Source organism: Jaculus jaculus, chromosome 16 (genome assembly GCF_020740685.1).
Source record: "Jaculus jaculus isolate mJacJac1 chromosome 16, mJacJac1.mat.Y.cur, whole genome shotgun sequence".
NCBI classification, from domain to species: Eukaryota; Metazoa; Chordata; class Mammalia; order Rodentia; family Dipodidae; genus Jaculus; species Jaculus jaculus.
In genome coordinates, this window is record NC_059117.1 from 49,863,975 (window position 1) to 49,883,619 (window position 19,645).

The window sequence follows — 19,645 nt, forward strand, 5'->3', positions numbered from 1 at the left end:
GTTCAAGGCCAGCCTGAGACTAAGTTCAAAATCTGGAGTTTGCCATGGCTAGAAGCTGTGGTTTACCCATTCTATCTCTCTCAAATAAATAAATAAATAAATAAATAAATAAATAAATAAATAAATAAAATAAAATAATAATAAAGAATGAAAGAAAGAAAGAAAGCCTTTCAGATCGTGGCCTGAGTTTAGACTGCATAGGAAACTGTCTCCTAGGATTTGGCTCTGAGTTCTGCTCCACCTGTTCCTGAGCCAGTTCCATCAGTAGCTACACGGCTCGTCAGCCTACAATCCCAAGATGGCAAGTCAGAGTCTCAAAACCAAAGTCGTCTACAGCAGTCCTTAAACCACCACCCCTTCTGAGATCGATCAGGATCTTGGGGAAATCCCAGTCTAGAAGGCCCCTTTAAAAATAAGTCAAGTTCAATCAGAGATGAGACTCTACTAAACTTTTCTCTCTTATACTAGTCTTGACACTGAAGAGACTGTCCAATGGTTAAGGCACTTGCCTGCAAAGCCTAATGACCCAAGTTTGATTCCCCAGTACCTACATAAAGCCAGATGCAAAAGGTGGTGCATGCATCAGGAGTTCATTTGCAGTCTCTCTCTCTCTCTCCCTGCACATAAACAAAGAGAGAGAGAGAGAGAGAGAGAGAGAGGAGAGAATGGGCATGCCAGGGCCATTAGCCACTGCAAATGAACTCCAGAAGCATGCATCACCTTGTGCATCTGGCTTACGTGGGTTCAGGGGAATCGGACTTTTGTCCTTTGACTTTGTAGGCAAGTGCCTTAACTGCACTTAGCCTCCAGCTCCCAAATAAAAATATTGTTAAAATACAATAAAAAGGATGGTTACTTATAGTTTGTTAAGCTTAGTGTCATGAGTAATTTGGCTGAGTGAGCCTCGCTGCTGGCAGCTGTCCTGAGGAGTCTTGTAGGCTGTTTAGCAGCAGCCCCGGCCTCTACATACTGATGCCAACAGAACCTTTCCTTAAGTTGTGACAACGAAAGATGTCTCCAGACCTTGTCCGATATTCCCCTGCAGAGCAGAATCACCCCAGACAGAGAGGTCAGTAATGTCAGAAAATCTTAGAATGTGAATAAGGTCGACACATGTCTGGAGCCCTGCTCATGAATGTCAAGTGGGGCAGGTTTGCCTGGGCTCAGCCTGCTATATGGGACAGAAGTCCTGAAAACTCTTATTTCAGGACTGGATGCATGACCCTACCATACTATTGTTGCTCCTTGGTTGCTGTGTGATACTATCTGCCTCACGGGATTTAAGCTGGCTGAAGACTATTAAACCAGGTCCTTCTAGAGTTTTCTCCAATGTGATGTTGCTCTTGGAACTGAAGAAAGGGTCACAATGTCTTCCCTTGCCTTACCCCATTTCAGAAGGCTGGGAGGCCCTCAATATTTTCCCCTTTTTATTTTTTAATTTTAATTTTATTTATTTATTTGACAGAGAGTGGAAGGGAAACAGATAGAGAGAGAGAACAGGCATAACAGGGCCTCTAGCCACTGCGAATGAGCTCCAAAGGCATGTGCCAGCTAGTACATATGGGTCCTGGGGAATTGAACCTGGGTCCTCTGGCTTTGCAGTAAAGGACCTTAACCGCTAAGCCATCTCTCCAGCCCTCTTTCCCGCTTTTTAATGGGTGACCTTTCCTAGCCCCCACGGAGCTGCTGTGAGGATGGAGATAACATGAGGTATGGTTCTTGGAATTACTTAAGGTCTAAGATTCCCAAGCATTTAGATTATTTAACTGCTGATTATGATTATTTAAGCTGAAAGCCTATACTTCTCTAGTTCAGAAAATGTTTGTATTTCCATTAAAAACCACCAGGCCAACAGCCCTTCTGAGTGACATTCTTCACTATGAAAACTATACATACACTGCATACTTTGAGCCAAAAGACAGTGGGTCCTTTATTTTGTCTTAAGATAAGGAAGCTGAGTTTAAAGGCTTCCTCCAACTCATTTTCTTCCCACCCCTCCAGCCCCCATCACTCCAGCCCGCTGGTGTCCTGTGGTCCGGGCACACGTGCGTGGACGCTCCTACTTTGTGGGCCAACGTTGGGATGCCATCATTCCCGGAATGGAAGTTCTACAGTGCCACCCCAAGTTCTGCACTAGAAAACTTCCAAGTACAATGGAGACAGACACCGAGGACACTCAAAATGCACCAAAGCAGAAATCCAGTTGCTACAAGCTCAACACTAAATTAGACCTAGGGGATTTTGTGGAAGAGGGGTCAAAAAGAATGTAAGGGCCAGTGTGGGAGGGACTGTCCACTGGCATTGTCACCCCACACCCTACAATGACTGACCACTGCTCTTGCAACTAATAACCCACAGCCCCATGGTGAATACCAGAAATCCCACTGAGGAAGGCCCTCCGTGGAATGGGGCAGGGAGGAGGAAAATGATGGTACCAACACATGACAATAAAAAAAAAAAAAATAGAAAAGAAAACTACCTGCTCAGTGGTTGAAGTCAAGCATCAAGCACCAAACCTACTTGTATGTCAGTTCTAGAGCTTAATGTCTTCATGAGCAGAATGGGGCCACTTGTCCTGCCCACAAAGCAGGAGACAGCAGCAACAGGCATGGGGCCATGCATAGGAAGCATTTCATAAATGTCCCCGCTGAGATTAACCCCACTGTCTAAGGTCTGCATGCATACAACAAGAGGCCTATGCGTGGGCTGCTCTCTCAGGGCATGCCAACCAGAGGTAGTGTGTTCCTCATGGAAGAGGCAGGGGAAAGACCTGGGAGTCTATCTGAAATGAAGCATAATCCATCTGAAGCCTTTCCCTACTGTGCTTTATGAAACACATTTCTGGTTGGTTCATATAGTTCATGGTTAAAGAGTGTTCTGGGGAAGAAAAGGCTATACATCACATACAAGAGCTCCTAAAGGGATAAATGACAGTGCAGATCCTGGAAGCTCTAGAGATGGTTCAGTGGTTAAGGTACTTGCCTGTGAAGCCTAAGGACCCAGGTTTGATTCCTTGTACCCATATAAAGCCAAATGCACAAGATGGCCCATGCCTCTGAAGCTCGTTTGCAATGGCTGGAGGACCTGGCACACCCATGCTCTCTCCCTCTCTCTTCTTGCAAATAAATTAAAAAACAATTAAGATTCTAACAGTTCCTAAGTTTCATCTGTGTTTCAGGACACTTTAATGATATTATGGGGTAGTATCCCACATTGGAAGGAGTCTTGGAGGTCACTTTATGCCTTTTCCCAACCCCTCACACACTTTAGGATGAAAATTTACCTGGAATAGGTGAGTGGTTTTGCTATCATGTTCCTTATTTTTGTTGTTGCTGTTTTTATAAGGTAGAGTCTTGCTCTGGCCCAGGCTGACCTGGAATTTACTATGTAGTCTCAGGCTGGCCTCAAACTCACAGTGACCCTCCTACCTCTGCTTCTAGAGTACTGGGATTAAAGACATGTACCACTATGCCTGGCCCTTTGATCCTTTTACATTTTCATCTTGGCTGACACTCCGAAGGGCTCCCAAAACCATGCTTCTGCCCTTCTTCCCTGACTGAATTCCTGTAATGTCACCAGGTAAAAGCTATGTATGTGGAATCTGCGTTGCTCTGCTTGTGGTGAGCCTATGTGTGACTTAAACTCTAGCCAGTGCCCCTCCAGCCACAGGTCTGGCGTCTTCTAGTTAACAACAAGCACTGTGAACAGGACAAAAGGATTTTTGTATTTTTGTTTAGAATTCTTTATGTCCCCTGTTGTGTAGCCAATTCCTCCAACATGAAGACCGAAAGGAGGCTCTAGGGATTCATGAAGTCAAGTCTGAGAGACCTGAATCTTAAAGTTCATATGGCCAGTCCCCAGGCTTATGTTAACTAGAATCTGAAACATCCCTTCCTGCAAGGGGTACGAGGGGCAGGAAGGAAGTTCCAAAGACAAAGGAAGTCAACAAGTCTGGGACAGATTGCAAGACCCCCGCCCTAAGGGGGAAGCGACTGCTTTGGGATGAGAGACTCTGTGATAGAGCTGTCTGCAAATGCAGTGTGCTCAAGAACCCACAGCGGAGCTGCCCGAGACTCTCCTATGGAGCTGTCCCCAGGAGGTGCGTTGTGCTCCAGACACTGTGGACGGAGCTGCCTGTCAGCGATGTCCTGTGCTCCAGGAGTCATCTGTCACCTGTGCTGAGGTGGGCTCTGAAAGGAAGCAGCTATGGGAGGTCATCATACAGGATGGGGTGAGACTTCCGTGGTGTGGCTGCAATCCCAAACCCTGTTCTGGAAGTTAACCCCAATAAACTCATTGGCTCACCAAAACTGGTTTTAGTGCAATTGTCCTTTGGTCTGTGCCCTACCTGGGGGAGAAGTGGGTTTTTGTCACTCCAGGGAAAAGGTTTCCCTTGACATTCCCTTAGAGTAACACTTAGATAAGTGTGTAGGGCTTAGAACAGCCATTGCATATCACTGATCCTCAGGGATTATTTCTCTTTTAATTCAGCAATTAGTTAATTAATTAATGAGAAAGGAAGAGGCAGAGAGGGAGAGGGAATGGGTGCACCAGGGCCTCCAGTCACTACAAATAAATTCCAGATGCATGTGCCATCTTGTGCATCTGGCTGCATGTAGGTCTGTGGAATTGAACCTCGGTCCTTAGGCTTTGCTGGCAAGTGCCTTATCCACTGAGCAATCTCGCCATCTCCCTCAGCAACTATTTCTTGCATGAACTGTTAAATGATATGTGTACCTTGAAAGGCTCAGTGCTTCCTTTCCTATCCTCCCACCTGCTAGCTGGAACATGGATTGAACAGTTGGAAATGAGGCAAAATCATCCTGCAGTGTAAGGCGAGAGCCAAAGACTGAGAACGGCATCAATACAGAAGGAGGTGCTTGTCTAGAATATGGAGTTTTCTGTTCCTTGTGTTGGAAGCTAACTAGAACATTCCACTCATAAAGTTATGTTCTTCACAGTTAAATTTTATTTGCTCGCTATTAATTTTATGTACAGCAAGTGTTTTGACTTTTGCGATTGATCTCTAGGTTAGCAATGTTAGAATTAAGAATGGGAAACAGAAATCGTGAATGGCAAGCACTAAGTCACTCCCTGTGGCACAAACCAAATTTATTTTTATTTATTTGCAAGCTGAGGGGGAGAGAGAATGGGCAGACCAGGGCCTCTAGCCACTACAAATGAACTCCAGACACATATGCCACCTTTTGCATCTGGGTTTACATGTGTACTGGGGCAGGCAAGTACCTTAACTGCTGAGCCATCTCTCCTGATCCCCAAATAAATTTTGAATGAGTCATATTTCACAGTATTTGTTCCCTCTCTCAGTGCTACCTGTCTTCCCCAACTGACTCAAATGCCTTTCAGAACAGAACAGATAGTATAACAACAAAAGGCACACAGAATAGCACTTTCTAGGACACATGGCCATAAAACTTATTATCTTTTAAGCTGTAATCATTTTTCTCAATAATCCACTGGTCAGAGAAAGAACTGTGCTGAAGTTAAAAAAGAACATATTTTTTTTTTTATGTCGTGTCTCAGTCTAGCCTAGGCTGACCTAGAATTCACTATGTAGTCGCAGGCCAATCTCAAATTGACAGTGAGCCTCCTACTTCTGCCTCCCAAGTGCTAAGATTAAAGGCGTGCGCTACTGTACATGGTTTAAGAACATTTTTGAAAGCATAAAGTTAAACTGTAATTTGAAGCTAGGATTAATAGATGCTAGCTGTAATGAACATATATACTTAACTATTAATAGCAAAATAATATGTAACTATAGTTCTTATGGCTTAAAATTACTGTTTCCTAAGTACACAGTCTCATTCAATCCCACAACATCTCTGGAAAACAGTACAGCTCCCTTGCAATAGAGTTTTATCAATTTTAACTAATGGCTGCCTTCAAGACTCCTCTCCCAGACACCATTTATCCTGTGCAAATTGCCAGGCACTTAGGATTCCTCCCTAAAGAAATGCGATTTGTCTTTTCTCATGATGGCCTGAAGTGAAGAATAAACTGATTTTATCATATTTTGCATGCTGCTTGTCCTTTGAAAGGCACTTATTGAATGAGTGGCTCTCTCAGAGAGGGCCCCAGATCAAAGGATCCAACAGGCTAATGCCCCGAACGAGCTGCTGCCTTACTTCACGGGAATATCCTAAAACAACCCAGTGCACATAAAGGAAGATGTTTAAACCCCAATCATTCCCAGTAAATACAGATGGACTTCACAGAATCATCAAATGAGTTAAAAATAGAAGGCTCCACTTAATTGTTTTATACAATATAGTAAATTATTACAAAAAGCTAATAAAATACATAACTTAAGCTATATGACTTTTAATGAATAATAAGAATCTCATTCCACTCAGCATTTTATCCTAAATGAAAACATGAGCTAGGCTGTCAGTTTGCTGTTATGTTACCACAGTAGTGGCACTTGTTGAAGAAAATGTATCCTATGGTTCAAAATTCCTTTTAGCCACAGATATCAAATTCACCTGCCACAAATTAAATAATTGAGATTTGGTTACTGAAACGTAAGCTTATTAAGCAGTATTAATAAAACTAAACAGATGGAATGTTCTTGATAGTCTTTTAATAAAATTTCTTTAAATAGAGGCAAATATAACAAAAAGTAAGTATTGTGAAATGTTTTAGCAAGATGTTTTAGATATTTTTTAATAAAGTAATAATAGGGAAACATGAATGCTATCTTTAAGACTCATAGATTCAGGGCTAGAGAGATGGCTTAGAGGTTAAGACACTTGCCAGCAAAGCCTAAGGACCCACGTTTAAGACAGATCCCACAAAGTGGCATATGCATCTAGAGTTCATTTGCAGTGTCTAGAGGCCCTGATGTGCCCATTCTCTCTCTTTCTCTACTTCTCTTTAAGTGCATAAAAGTTAAAAAATATTAAAAAAAGAACTGGGCAACATTTTCCTCTTTCCAAATACAGTGTAAATGTTCAGTAAGAAGACAGCTCTGTGACTACCAAAGAAGAATGGCGGTGAAGGTGTAGATCAGTGTGGCATGCATCCCAAGATCAGAATGCAAACCTACGTAAAGAAGGAAGCAGCCAGGAGAGCCTGAGGCTACCTGAAGGCAAAACCAGTGATTCTTGTGACAATGGACCAGGTCTGTGTCTTGCTTGTTACACAAATCTTTACATGTTGGAAAGTACAAAGCACATATTGTTGCATGTGAGACTGGAAAATCTTTGTAAGATGGTCAGACTATCGTGCCAAATGTTGAAGGCATCACCGATGGCAAAATAGGTGATTAGGACAAGAGACGACTCTATGTTTTGGGTTGATTTGTAGTTTTATGTTAACCTACATTACACAAAGCTAAATAAAAATAAAAGAAACCAGCAAGATCTTATCAAAGTCTTCTTTTTAAAAATATCTTATTGGGCTGGAGAGATGGCTTAGCGGTTAAGCGCTTGCCTGTGAAGCCTAAGGACCCCGGTTCAAGGCTCGGTTCCCCAGGTCCCACGTTAGCCAGATGCACAAGGGGGCGCACGCGTCTGGAGTTCGTTTGCAGAGGCTGGAAGCCCTGGCGCGCCCATTCTCTCTCTCTCCCTCTATCTGTCTTTCTCTCTGTGTCTGTCGCTCTCAAATAAATAAATAAAAAAATATATATATCTTATTTATTTTTTTGAAAGAGAGAGAAAGAGAAAGGAAGAAGAAGATAGGGAGAATAGGTGCACAGGGCCTCCAGCCACTGCAAACAAACTCCAGACACATGCGCCACCCTGTGCATCTGGCTTATGTGGGTCCAGGGGAACTGATCCTGGGTCCTTTGACTTCACAGGCAAACACCTTAACCACTAAACCACCTCTGCAGCCCTCAGAGTCTTCTTTGTATTAGCAAAACACTGGAACCAAAGTAATGGGGTAAAACTATGACAGTATATTTAGTAATTAAAAATAGCATAGTTCTGTTTGTAATTGGGAAGTTATTCACATTCAGAAAGCAAAGAGAGGGCTGCAGAGATAGCTTAGCGGTTAAGGCATTTTCCTGCAAAGCCAAAAAATCCTAGTTCGATTCTCCACGACCCACATAAGCCAGGTGCACAAAGCGCTGCATGCATCTGGAGTTCGTCTGCAGTGCCTGGAGGCCCTGGCATGCCCATTCTCTCCCTCTTTCTTCCTCTTTCTCTCTCTGAAATAAATAACTAAATAAAATATTTTTTAAAAAAGAAAGCAAAGAGAGACTTACTAAGTATTCAAGAGCAGTTGATTTTTTTTGAAAAATGAGAACACTTGGAAATCCTCTCCCAAATTCCCTTAGTGTCTATTTCTACATGTTAGCGTCATGGGTGATTTCTTTTCATATTGCTTCTCCATATTTCCTCTTAGTTGTTTAAAAAATAAACAACATTACCCAGGGGTGGCGGCGCACACCTTGAATCCGGGCACTGGGAGGCTGAGGCGCGAATATCACGATGAGTTCGAGGCCAGCCTGGGACTGCAGAGGAAGTGGCCGGCCGGCCTGGGCTGGAGCAAGACCCTGCCTCAGAACAAAAATTTTAAAGCTTTGGCACAGAAACCAAAACAAATGCGCAGAATTCACCAACAGCCATTTCCGTTGGATGTGAAGACCAAGGAGCTGCTGAATGAACATGAGCTGCCACCTCTGAGGGTACCCGTGAGAACTTGCTTCCCAGGGCCACGTGGGGTCCTTCTCGGCAATCATGTGAACAGGCATCTGGCTTTTACAGGTTGGGAAGGTGGATCCAGCTGTCTTCCAGTTCTACAGCTCCACACCGTTCAGTGTGCAATGAATTTAACAGACACCACCTCTCATTTTCAAAGCCCATTTTATGTCTCAAAGTACTTTCACACATGCTAAGTTTACATGAACTAATCTTTACCCCTCCATGCTTCCCTCTATCACAACCCTGCCCCCTCACACACTTCCAGTATTAACACTTCCAGGAAGAGAAAACAGAAGTAAACAGAGTGTGATCTCTTTTCACGTCATGGGACAAGTCAATAAAAAAAAAAGCTATGAGGGCTGGGCATGATGGTGCATGCCTTTAATCCTAGCACCCAGGAGGCAGAGGTAGATGGGTCACTGTGAGTTCGACACTATGTAGTAAATTCTAGGTCAGCCTGGGCTATTGCAAGACCCTACCTTGAAAAGAAGTTATGAGGTTATATCACCTTCATTTTGACTCATGGTCTCAATCCCATTCCCTTTGAAACTGCAAAACCTCTCCCATCCTACCAGGGACTGAAAGCTGGGTAGAATTGGCTAAAGATGGCTGCCAACTGAGGGAAGAACCAAATCTTGGCAGAGTGATATGAGCGCAAACAATGGTGACGCCCATCTGTCCATTTACACTAACTTATACCCATACTGATGATACACACCTGCCATCCCACTCACTTACATCCACAGTGGTGATGCACACCTGTCCATTTACACTAACTTATACCCATAGTGATAATACACACCTTCCCTTCCCACTAACTTACATACACAGAGGTCATACACACCTGCCCATCCCACTCACTTATATCCACAGTGGTGACAAACACTTGCCCATCCCACAGACTTACATCCACAGAGGTCATACACACCTGTCCTTCCCACTCACTTCCATCCACAGTGGTGATACACACTTGCCCATCCCAGTAACTTATATCCACAGCGGTGACACACACTTGCCCATCCAACAAACTTACATCCACAGAGGTCATACACACCTGCCCGTCCTTACTAACTTACATGTACTCTTTCAGTGTCATGTGACCAGTATGTCAATTCAGCTTTAAAATCCTGATCTGGAAAGCATTGGTTGACTTGAGCTGCCCAAAATTCTGGTGAATCTAGCTGGGGGAGAGGAACCTAGTATGTAAGTTGCCCCATACCTATGTTCTCCATAGTCCAAAGTAGGTATGGAGTCTAGACATTGGGCCTCTGGCTCAGCTAAATAATGAATTGGGTTCATATAGGGCTTAATGAAACAAGGCTTTGTAACTTTTACCAGTGGAATTAACAGGGGAATTTTGTATTTATTTTGCAGTGGCAACAGATTAAACACTTCAGAAATACTGTGGCAATTCACCAAAAGAGATCTTAGTTAGGTGTTATCTGAAATCATGAATTAAGTGGGAAAATATACACATAGAGTAATTTTATATGTTTTAGAAAAATAAATCCAAATTTTTAGGTCAGTGATCTTCAGAAAACACATTAAGCACACAGCATGTTTGCACAGGCTGACAGAGCCCTTCATGCCTGTACATCCTTTTCTGTGAGCGCTGGCCTCTAATGACTTACTGTCCTCACACCTGCTCTCATGTGCACAGCTACAGGAGGAAGCAAGGGGGTCAGCGAAATGAGAGGCCGAGCCCTGTCCATTACCAGATGGGTATACTAGGATTCCAACCCAGGTCTGATTCCCAAACAGGTATACTTCATTTCTTCACCATTCTTTCAAAATCTTTTAAAGTATATGCTATTTTTTAAAAAAATTATTTGTTCATTTTTATTTGTTTATTTGAGAGCAACAGACAGAGAAAGAGGCAGATAGAGAGAGAGTGAGAATGGGCACGCCAGGGCCTCCGTCCACTGCAAATGAATTCTACACGTGTGCGCTCCCTTGTGCATCTGGCTAACGTGGGTCCTGGAGAATCAAGCCTCAAAACGGGGTCCTTAGGCTTCAAAAGCAAGTGCTTTACCACGAAGCCATCTCTCTAGCCCAAAGTATATGTTATTTTTAATAATCAGGAAGCAAAGGATATTCTATCATTTCAGATGTGCCTGAAGATCAGCAAGAACATGGCTGTACCTGCCACTTCACACCACACAAGCAGGCACAGGTGGGACAGGTACATGAAAAGAATCATGCCAACAGACTTGCCACATTTGTATTGTTAAAACATTAACATGGTTATTGATATGGTATTAAATACTGTTAATGAATTACTGACCATAGTGATAATTTCACAGTTGCTTGGCATACTTTTCTTCTCAGCCACGAAGCCTTCCCATTTACAGCATCTCACCTATCCACTCACCCAACAGTCACTGAGCACCTACCATATGCTCAGCTCTGTTAACAGAAGTGAGATTTCTACACCTCCTCACGCAGACAGAAACTCCGGACGTGGTAAGGCTCAAAAAAAAAGTTCCATGGGAAAAATGAAGGAATAGAAAGGGAACGTGAAGATGGCTTTGACTTAGCCTGGCCAGGTGCCTGTAAGCAAAGTATTTGAATCTTTCTGTGCCTCAGTTCCCTCACCTCTAAACTGTGTATAACAATATCTGTTTTATTATATCATCTTTTATTAGAGAGAATGCTAGTTTATATGAGTTTGTATGTGAAAAAAAGCCTCACTTATTCTTTGGTCTTAGAGAAACTGAGGTAGTTGATGAGGCATAGAAGTTTTGTTCTCATTATTAAATCCTTTAAAATATTTCATTCCACATTTTCCATGAGCTAAGCTTTCTCAGTTTAATGTTAACCATGTGTAAGGCTTGCTGGGTCACCCTACGGTCACTCTTCCCTACCTAGCCACCAATTTCCAAGTCTGTGTTACAGGCTTAAAATGCCACAAGTATGTATGTTTTCCCCTCATTATGGAAGGAGGTTGGATTTAAATTATATCTTACTGATTGCTTCATTTTAAAATTTATAGAAATACTATTTCTTGAATAAGTCTTTAGAAACAAATCCTTTTTAATAATTATTAAAAGTCATTAGGTAATTTTCTTTTCTGTATTCTTCCATGAGGAACCCTTCCTGTGAAATTGAAATAAGAGTTAAGTGTCGGTGGATGTGACAGAGGACCACACATAGGGCGTTTCCTGGCACTTTGCTCCACGATATTGATTAAATCACAGAAAGCAATCCCATCTGCCCCTGTGTGTGTGTGTGTGTGTGTGTGTGTGTGTGTGTGTGTGTGTTGGGTGGGGTTCCAACCAATTTGTATCTATCAACTCTGAGTTCTGGTTTCCAACCAAGAGATGCTAGCCTTGAGACTATGAAAGCCCCACGTTGTACACAAGTGCAAAGAACACAATCAGCACACTCACACTCACAGTAAGGAAACACCTCCTCAGAAAAAGTTCCACCTACTCCAAGCGGCACTCAAATTGCCATTGTGCTTAACAAAGCCTCTGTCTCTTGGCCAGCTCACACCCTCTACCACACACCTGTGGGTACCTGGGGTGCCCATAAAACTCAGACACACAAAACCCAATGTTGAATACACACTTAAATTAAGAGACATGGAAAATGTTCAAAGTGAGACAAAAAGTTCTACTTTAAAGAATAACAGATATCTCCGAAATGCTCAGTCAGGTGTCCAAGAACTCACCTCCTCTGAGATCTTCTTCTTCCCTTTCTCTAGCCCCTCCCCTTACCCACGTCAAATGGAGGTTAGGAAAGACCAGGCAAGAGTTCATGGGGGGGGGGGGGAACTCACTTCATCTCCAAGATCTCCTCCAGCTGTTTCCTCCTCTCCAACCGCAGGTTGGCCAGATGTGCTTCTTTCTCGGCCAGGGATTGCTGGGTGGAGGCAAGGCGTGCTTTGGTGGCGTCCAGCTCCTGTCTGGTCTTGTCCAGTGCACTCATCAGCTCTTCTATCTGCAAGGCACATGGGGACCCAAGTATGAGTTCTCCTCCTTTACTCGCGGAGCACCGGGCCTGCTTTCAGACGCAAGCACAGAGGAACCACATTCTTCTGTAACGACACCCTATGTCTGGGAGCTGGTTCCTTTTCTGTCACTGACTAAGGACAAAGCATTCAAATCCAAGAAATACTGACATTTCCCCAAGGTCTATATTTGATCAGATTGTCAAATCATCTTTATAGAAACTGGTTAATGTATTTATTAGACATACAGGATGAACAGCTTGACCCAATTCCAACCAGTGTTTTAAAATCTCAGATACTTCCTCATACTTAGAGGAAAGTCAGGCTCAAATGCATTTTGCCTGGCACAATATACTTTTGTGTGTAGGCCCCAGAGTACTTTGACAGGAAGTTAGATCAATATGTTTCAGATTCATTTGTGTTTTAACATAGCAACCTGGTTTGGCCAAAGCTATATGATGTCCATGGTCTCAGGAGCCCTTCTCACCTCACCTCCCTGACTCACCATTAGGAAGCAAGGTTTGGCCAAAGATAAACAGAATTCCAGCCACAAAAGGTTCAAGTTTGGTTTGCCCCTGAAGCTTGAGATCCTTCTAAACTTGAAATAAATGACATGTAACTTTTATAGGCTGCTAATACACCATAGAAATAAGCCAGACTATCAAATATCCAGGGTTTTCAGCCAGTCCCCCCCCCCAAAAAAAATGTTGGACCAAGGAGCTGTAAGGCAAGGCCCTTATCCCTTCCCAAACCAATGGAGACTTTTAAATCCAACACACAGCAAAGAATATTGGTGTTTATGGTCATGTTCCAGAGACTTCCATGGTGCAAGTTGGTTCAATGCCATCCCCTGTACAGATGCAGTTGCATCCATTCCGCTGACTCAAAATCATGGTCCAGGAACTTTCTAGATTCCAGAGCTGCTGTGGGGGTTTCTAAGCCTACCCTTCCAGCTGAACTTGGCAGTGAGGGCTCATCCATCACTAAAGTCAACAGAGCACCTTTCACAATGTGTCAGTGACATGTTAGGTTCCAATTCATAAAGACTCTCCACACAATTTCTGCACTTTTACGTGGACTTTATTCAGAATAAGCATTAACGTTCACATCCAAGGTAAATTACATGCTTTTAAGATTCAGAAACCCCTCCATTTTGCCCTGATAAAAAGAGAAAACTTAATGACCATGTAATTTCAACCAAAGCTAAAACTAGAAACTGTTTTAACTAGCAAGGGACACACAGGACACTCTATAGAAGTAAGGAAACCATAGCTGCTTAATTGTAGATGAGCAGGACTCTTTAAATTTACAAATACATAAAAATCAAAAGGGAGTTTCTCATATAAATTCCTCACAAATAGTCATAGAAGCCCTGCTAAAAAGCAACAAGTAAGGATGCTGAGTCGCCTGTTCTTCCTTCAGTAGATCCAAGAGCAAAATCCAAGCATATATCACAATATAGTTTGTCATTCCACAGGCCAATTCAGAGAGTTTGCCTGGCTCTTAGGGTGGATGGCCTGTGTCCCCATTTCCTGTCATAAGGCATCTTTATTTCAAACATATCATTGATTCCTGGGAAGGGGAATGTCTCTGGGATTTGTGCTTATGTTAATTCTATGCATTAACTGAAGCTGAATGGTCCATGTCTATAGACACAGAACTATTCAACTGTGTTGCAAGTTCTCACTCAGTTCACTTGCCTTCAGATTGCATAGAGGCTAATGCCAGCTAGATTTACCAGCCTAAAAATTAACTTTGAGGGCTGGAGAGATGGCGTAGCGGTTAAGCGCTTGCCTGTGAAGCCTAAGGACCCCGGTTCGAGGCTCGGTTCCCCAGGTCCCACGTTAGCCAGATGCACAAGGGGGCGCACGTGTCTGGAGTTCGTTTGCAGAGGCTGGAAGCCCTGGCGTGCCCATTCTCTCTCTCTCCCTCTATCTGTCTTTCTCTCTGTGTCTGTTGCTCTCAAATAAATAAATAAAATTTAAAAAAAAAAATTAACTTTGAACAATTACAATTTGGAATGATGACTTGTTCCAGCAATGGCATGGAGAAATTGGACACCCAGAAGATGTAATCCATTGTTGGTGTTATTGTTTTCACAATTATTTTTATTTATTTATTTGCAAGCAGACAGAAGTAGAGAGAAGAGAGAAAACAGAATTGGCATGCCAGGGCCTCCAGCCACTGCAAAGAAACTCCAGACATGCACTACTCTATGCATCTGGCTATACATGGGTACTGAGGAATCAAACTCTGGTCCTTAGGCTTTGTAGGCAAGTACCTTAACCTCTGAGCCATCACTCTAGCCCTAGTAATCCATTGTTTTAATGACAGAAAAGCCAGTGGTTCCTGACATTGGTGACTCCTAGCATTAAGTGACAGCTTTAGTGAAGATTTTGGAAGTAGGGTAGTAATAGCATTGAAGGGGAGGAGTCCCTCCTCCTGATCTGTGTGTCCCTAGACAGGAAGTGCTGCACGCTGTGGATAGTGTTGTCCCCCTGGTCTCAGAGTCACAGCTGCTCTGACCTTCTTCATACTCTCAGCTTCCTAGGCAATGGCCATGGTGGTGCTAAGATCAGTGCTTTAGAGTTCTGTCCTTTACTGCCCAAACACAAGCACTAAACAGCAAGATGCTTTCCTTGTCCTGATGCCTACTGGGGTAGGCTGCAGTGTTCCCTCATTAAACAGCCCTTGGAAACAGTTCCAGTGAATGAGCAGTATCAGTCCACTCCCAATTTTCCTAAATCTGGATCTTTCCTTATTATATGGTCAGAGTGCCTCCACCTCACCCCTGAACTCATATGGTGACATCCTGACACCAAAGGAGATGGCATGGGTGATGGTGGAGCCTTTAGGAAGGAACAGGTTCATGAGGGCAGAGCCTTGATGAATGGGGATGGATGTCTTTAAAAAAGAAACCCATGGAAGTTCGTTTCTCCTTTCACCCTAGGAGGATATGGTAAGAACTCAGCAGCATGTGACAGGAGACAGTTCTCACAGACCATGCCCCCACTTTGGTATGGGACTTCCCAGCCTCCAGGACACCAGACGTACATTTCTGTTGTTTGTAAATCACTCAGTAGACAGGAACAGCCTAAATAAACCAAGATACTTAGGAACTTATTTTTCTTATTTATTTTCAAATTTCTCATCTTCGTATAGCCTCAGTCCTTCCCCTTGTGACACTGCCCTAAAGACTTAAAGGTGCTCCCTGTATCTCTTGACCTAGATACTGAGGAAGTAGATAGAGGAGAGACCACATCTCTCATGTCCATGGGGATGTTTCCTCAAACTTTTTAACTCATTTGCTCTCTTGACCTCTTTCATGTGTACCTCACCACCTTACTGGCTACTTCTAGATGTGCAAATGGCACTTTAAATTGAGGGATACCCAAGGCCGACTCATGGTCCAGCAGCTGCCTGAGGCAAATCCCTGGTTCTCTTTCCACATCCCAACTCACGGCTCACTAACTCACCTACCATGTAACTCCTGACCTTTCCCAGTCACTCATGGCGAAACCCTGGAAATCACACATCACCCTCATACTCTACTCTCCACCAAGTCCCAAAGGTCTCTTCGGTAAACACTGCTTGCATCCATCATTTCTTCCTACTATTACCTTTGGTTCCATGTACTCCAGTCTCTTTCCCTCTCACATGTATTAGAGGATGAAAGTAACATGCATATGCACCTGTGATGTTGTGCAGGCCCAGCCTGTGCCCCTCACTCTTCCCTCAGTGAGGACATGGCTTTGTCTGCTCAGCTTCTCCCTCATCAGAGCACATTTCTTTCCCATGTCTGATTCTAGATTTATGAAACAAAATGAGAAAAATAAAGTGTGTACAGGAGGGAAGGTTTTAGAAACCAGATGTACTTAGTGGTGTACACCTTTAATCACAGAACTCAGGAGGCTGATGTAAGAAGATTACCATGAGTTCAAGGCTAGCCTGGGACTACATAGTGAATTTCAGACCTGGACTAGAGCAAGACTCTACTTCATAAAACAAAAGCAAAAAAAAGAGGAAAGGCTATTTGGAAGAGACTAAAATAAAAATCAGGAGAAGGAAGGTACAAAAATGGAAGAAAGGCTTAAGGCTAGCATTAGAGGGATGTTTTGTTTGGCTCTCAAAAAAGAATAAGAGAACTGGGGAGGGGGCGAGAAAGGGAGAAGGAAAAACAGTTGTGAGGGGTTACTCCCAGGGACCTGACAATGTTTTCTAAAGATGCAACTTGAAAGTTGGGCTTCCTCTCCTGATTCATTTCAGCTGTTTTGACTGTGTGTCTTTGAATGTGCCTTTGAACTGGGCTCCACAAGTCCCAGACTCAAAGCATTTCTTAAGAATTATTGTCACAAAGAATCTTCCCATGGTCAGCAAAACATGCCTGAGCCATTAACATCTGTCACAAACATCACTAGCCTAGCTCTAACATCTGGAAGGTTCTCATTATCCACAATAGTGATTTTCAAACTGTGTTCCCCAGATCATTAGGATGGTGTGTGGAGGCCTACAGGTTAGTAGAATAAGAGAAGAAAGAGTAGGCCGGGCATGGTGGTGCACACCTTTAATCCCAGCACTCGAGGCAGGGAAGGAGGATGGCCATGAGTTCAAGGTCACCCTGAGACTACATAGTGAATTCCAGGTCAGCCTGAGATAGATTGAGACCCTACCTCAAAAAGAGAGAGAGAGAGAAGAAAGAGTATGCAGAGGTCTTCTGATTCCCCACCCCAAACTCAACAAGAGTTATTCTATTTTTTAAATTTTATTTTTATTTATTTTGTTGAGAGAGAAAGAAAAAAGCAGAGAGAGAGAGAGAGAGAAAGAGAGAGAGAGAAAGAGAGAGAATGAGGGAGAATGGGCATGCCAGGGCCTCCAGCCACCGCAAATGAACTCCAGGCACATGAGCCACCTTGTGCTTCTGGCTTTATGTGGATTCTAGGGAATCATACCTGGGTTCCTTGGCTTTATAGGCAAGCACCTTAACTGCTAAGACATCTCTCCAGCCCAAGTTATTCTATTTTTACCTTATCTGTATGTAACTTGAAATTAAAAAAAAAATCTTTTTTTCTTTTCATTATTTATTTGCAAACACACAAAGACAGAGAGAGGGGTGGGGGGGAGAGAGAAAAAAAGAGAGAAATAGACCCCACTGCAGTTGAATTCCAGAAGTATGTGAAACTGTGCATCTGGCTTTATGTGGGTACTAAGGAATCAAACCTGGGTCCTTAGGCTTTGCAGGCAAGCATCTCATTGGCTAAGCCATCTATCTCTCCAGCCCCTCCCCCAAATAATCTTTAAAGCACTAAGAGTGGTTAAAAGCATAAACTACAAAACTGTAGAGATAATTCCTGATGCACACATGTGCACATATGGCCCTGACTATCTTTCATTCCTTCCTCTATTTATTTGCTAGGTAAGGAATCCTGGACAAGCATATGAGTTCCCCTTGAAAACAATGGTGCCTCTTGAACAGCTATGGAGCAATGCATTTCAAGCTCTCACTGCAGGGATTATCAAATATGGAAATACGAGAGGCAGTGGTTAGGAAGGATCCAGGAGTGGGCCTGGCATATACAGTAGGTAACTCTCCATTCAGGAATTTCTGAGCCTCAAGTTCCTTCCTAATGAATTTGGACTGATAGCAGAACTATACCTAAAGAGTTTTGTGAGGATTAAAATAAAGCTAGCATGTACGATTACTGTATTAATCACTTTTCTCATCACTGTGACCAAATACCCACAAAGAAGCAGTTAGGGGAGGAAGGATTTATTTTGACTGATAGTTTGAGAAGTGATGGTTCGTTGAGGCTGGGGAGACACTGTGACAGGAGGGGCTGGCAGGTGCCATAGCATGAGCATGATGCTAACCTGCTCACAGCTCAGTGGACCAGAAACAGAGGGATGGATGCTGGTGCTCAGCTCACGCTGTCCTTCTTCATTGCATCCAAGCCCCAGCCCATACACATTCATGGCGGGCCCTTCTCTGGAGTTAGTTTTTGCTAAAGCCCTTTAGATGAACACCGAGCTATAACTCCGTCTCCTGTGAGATTCCAGACCCAGTCAATTTGATACTGAAGATTAGCTATCGTAGATGCCCTGAAAGGAGTGTCTGGTACTCGGTGCCATAGAAGTTACAGCTCCTTCTGGGCATGGTGGTACAAGTCTTTAATCCTAGCACTCAGGAGACAGAGGTAGGAGGATCAATGTGAGTTTGAGGCTGGGACTACATAGTGAATTCTAGGTCAGCCTGGGCTGTAGTGAGAGACTACCTCAAAAAACCAATAATAATAAGAGAAGTAACAGCTCTACTTAATACAGCATCTGGGGAGTATTCAATCCATTTTATGTTTGCCTATTATGGAGTTTAAGGATTTTGTATTTGATATCACCAGCTTCCAACCATATATAAATACATGGCCTCACATCCCATCCTGTCTTTCATTTGTTTCTCCATTTACTAAAATTTTCCATCCCTCAAAGCCTTGTCTACACCTGACCTTTTGATCACTCAGTGATCATAACCTGGAATTCTGGGCTGCAGGGATTGCTCAGTGGTTAAGGTGCTTGCTTACAAAGCTGAAGGACCTAGGTATAATTCCTCAGGACCCATGTAAGCCAGGTGCACAAAGTAGCATATGTGTCTGGAATTTGTTTGCAGTGGCTAGGGGTCCTGGTATACACCCACCCTCTCAAATAAAAATAAAAAGATCTGAGCTTTCCTCTTAAGAAAAAAGAAAGCTGGAATTCTGCAAATAGCCAGGCCTGGGTCAAATATAGCTCCACCTATAGGATTGCCATGACTTTAGGCCAGTCTTTTTCAAAATTTTTTTTAACATTTTAATTTTATTTATTTATTTGAAAGGGAGAAAGAGAGAGAGAGAGAGAGAGAGAGAGAGGGAGAGAGGGAGAGAGGGAGGGAGAAAATGGGCTTGCCTGGCCCTCCAGCCACTGCAAACGAACTCCAGACGCATGTGCCCCTTGTGCATCTGGCTTACGTGGGCCCTGGGGAACTGAACTGAGGTCCTTT

General features: G+C 43.3%; 1 protein-coding gene across 14 annotated transcripts in view; it reads right to left on the reverse strand.

Moving 5' to 3' along the window:
* Positions 1-19,645, reverse strand: part of Erc2 (ELKS/RAB6-interacting/CAST family member 2) — a 1,023,973-nt gene that overhangs the window by 426,922 nt on the left and 577,406 nt on the right. For all 14 annotated transcript variants that reach the window (XM_045136003.1, XM_045136012.1, XM_045136010.1 and 11 more), the window contains one exon: positions 12,448-12,608. In XM_045136003.1, the coding sequence (XP_044991938.1) occupies positions 12,448-12,608 (161 nt within the window). The remainder of the gene's footprint in view (positions 1-12,447; positions 12,609-19,645) is intronic.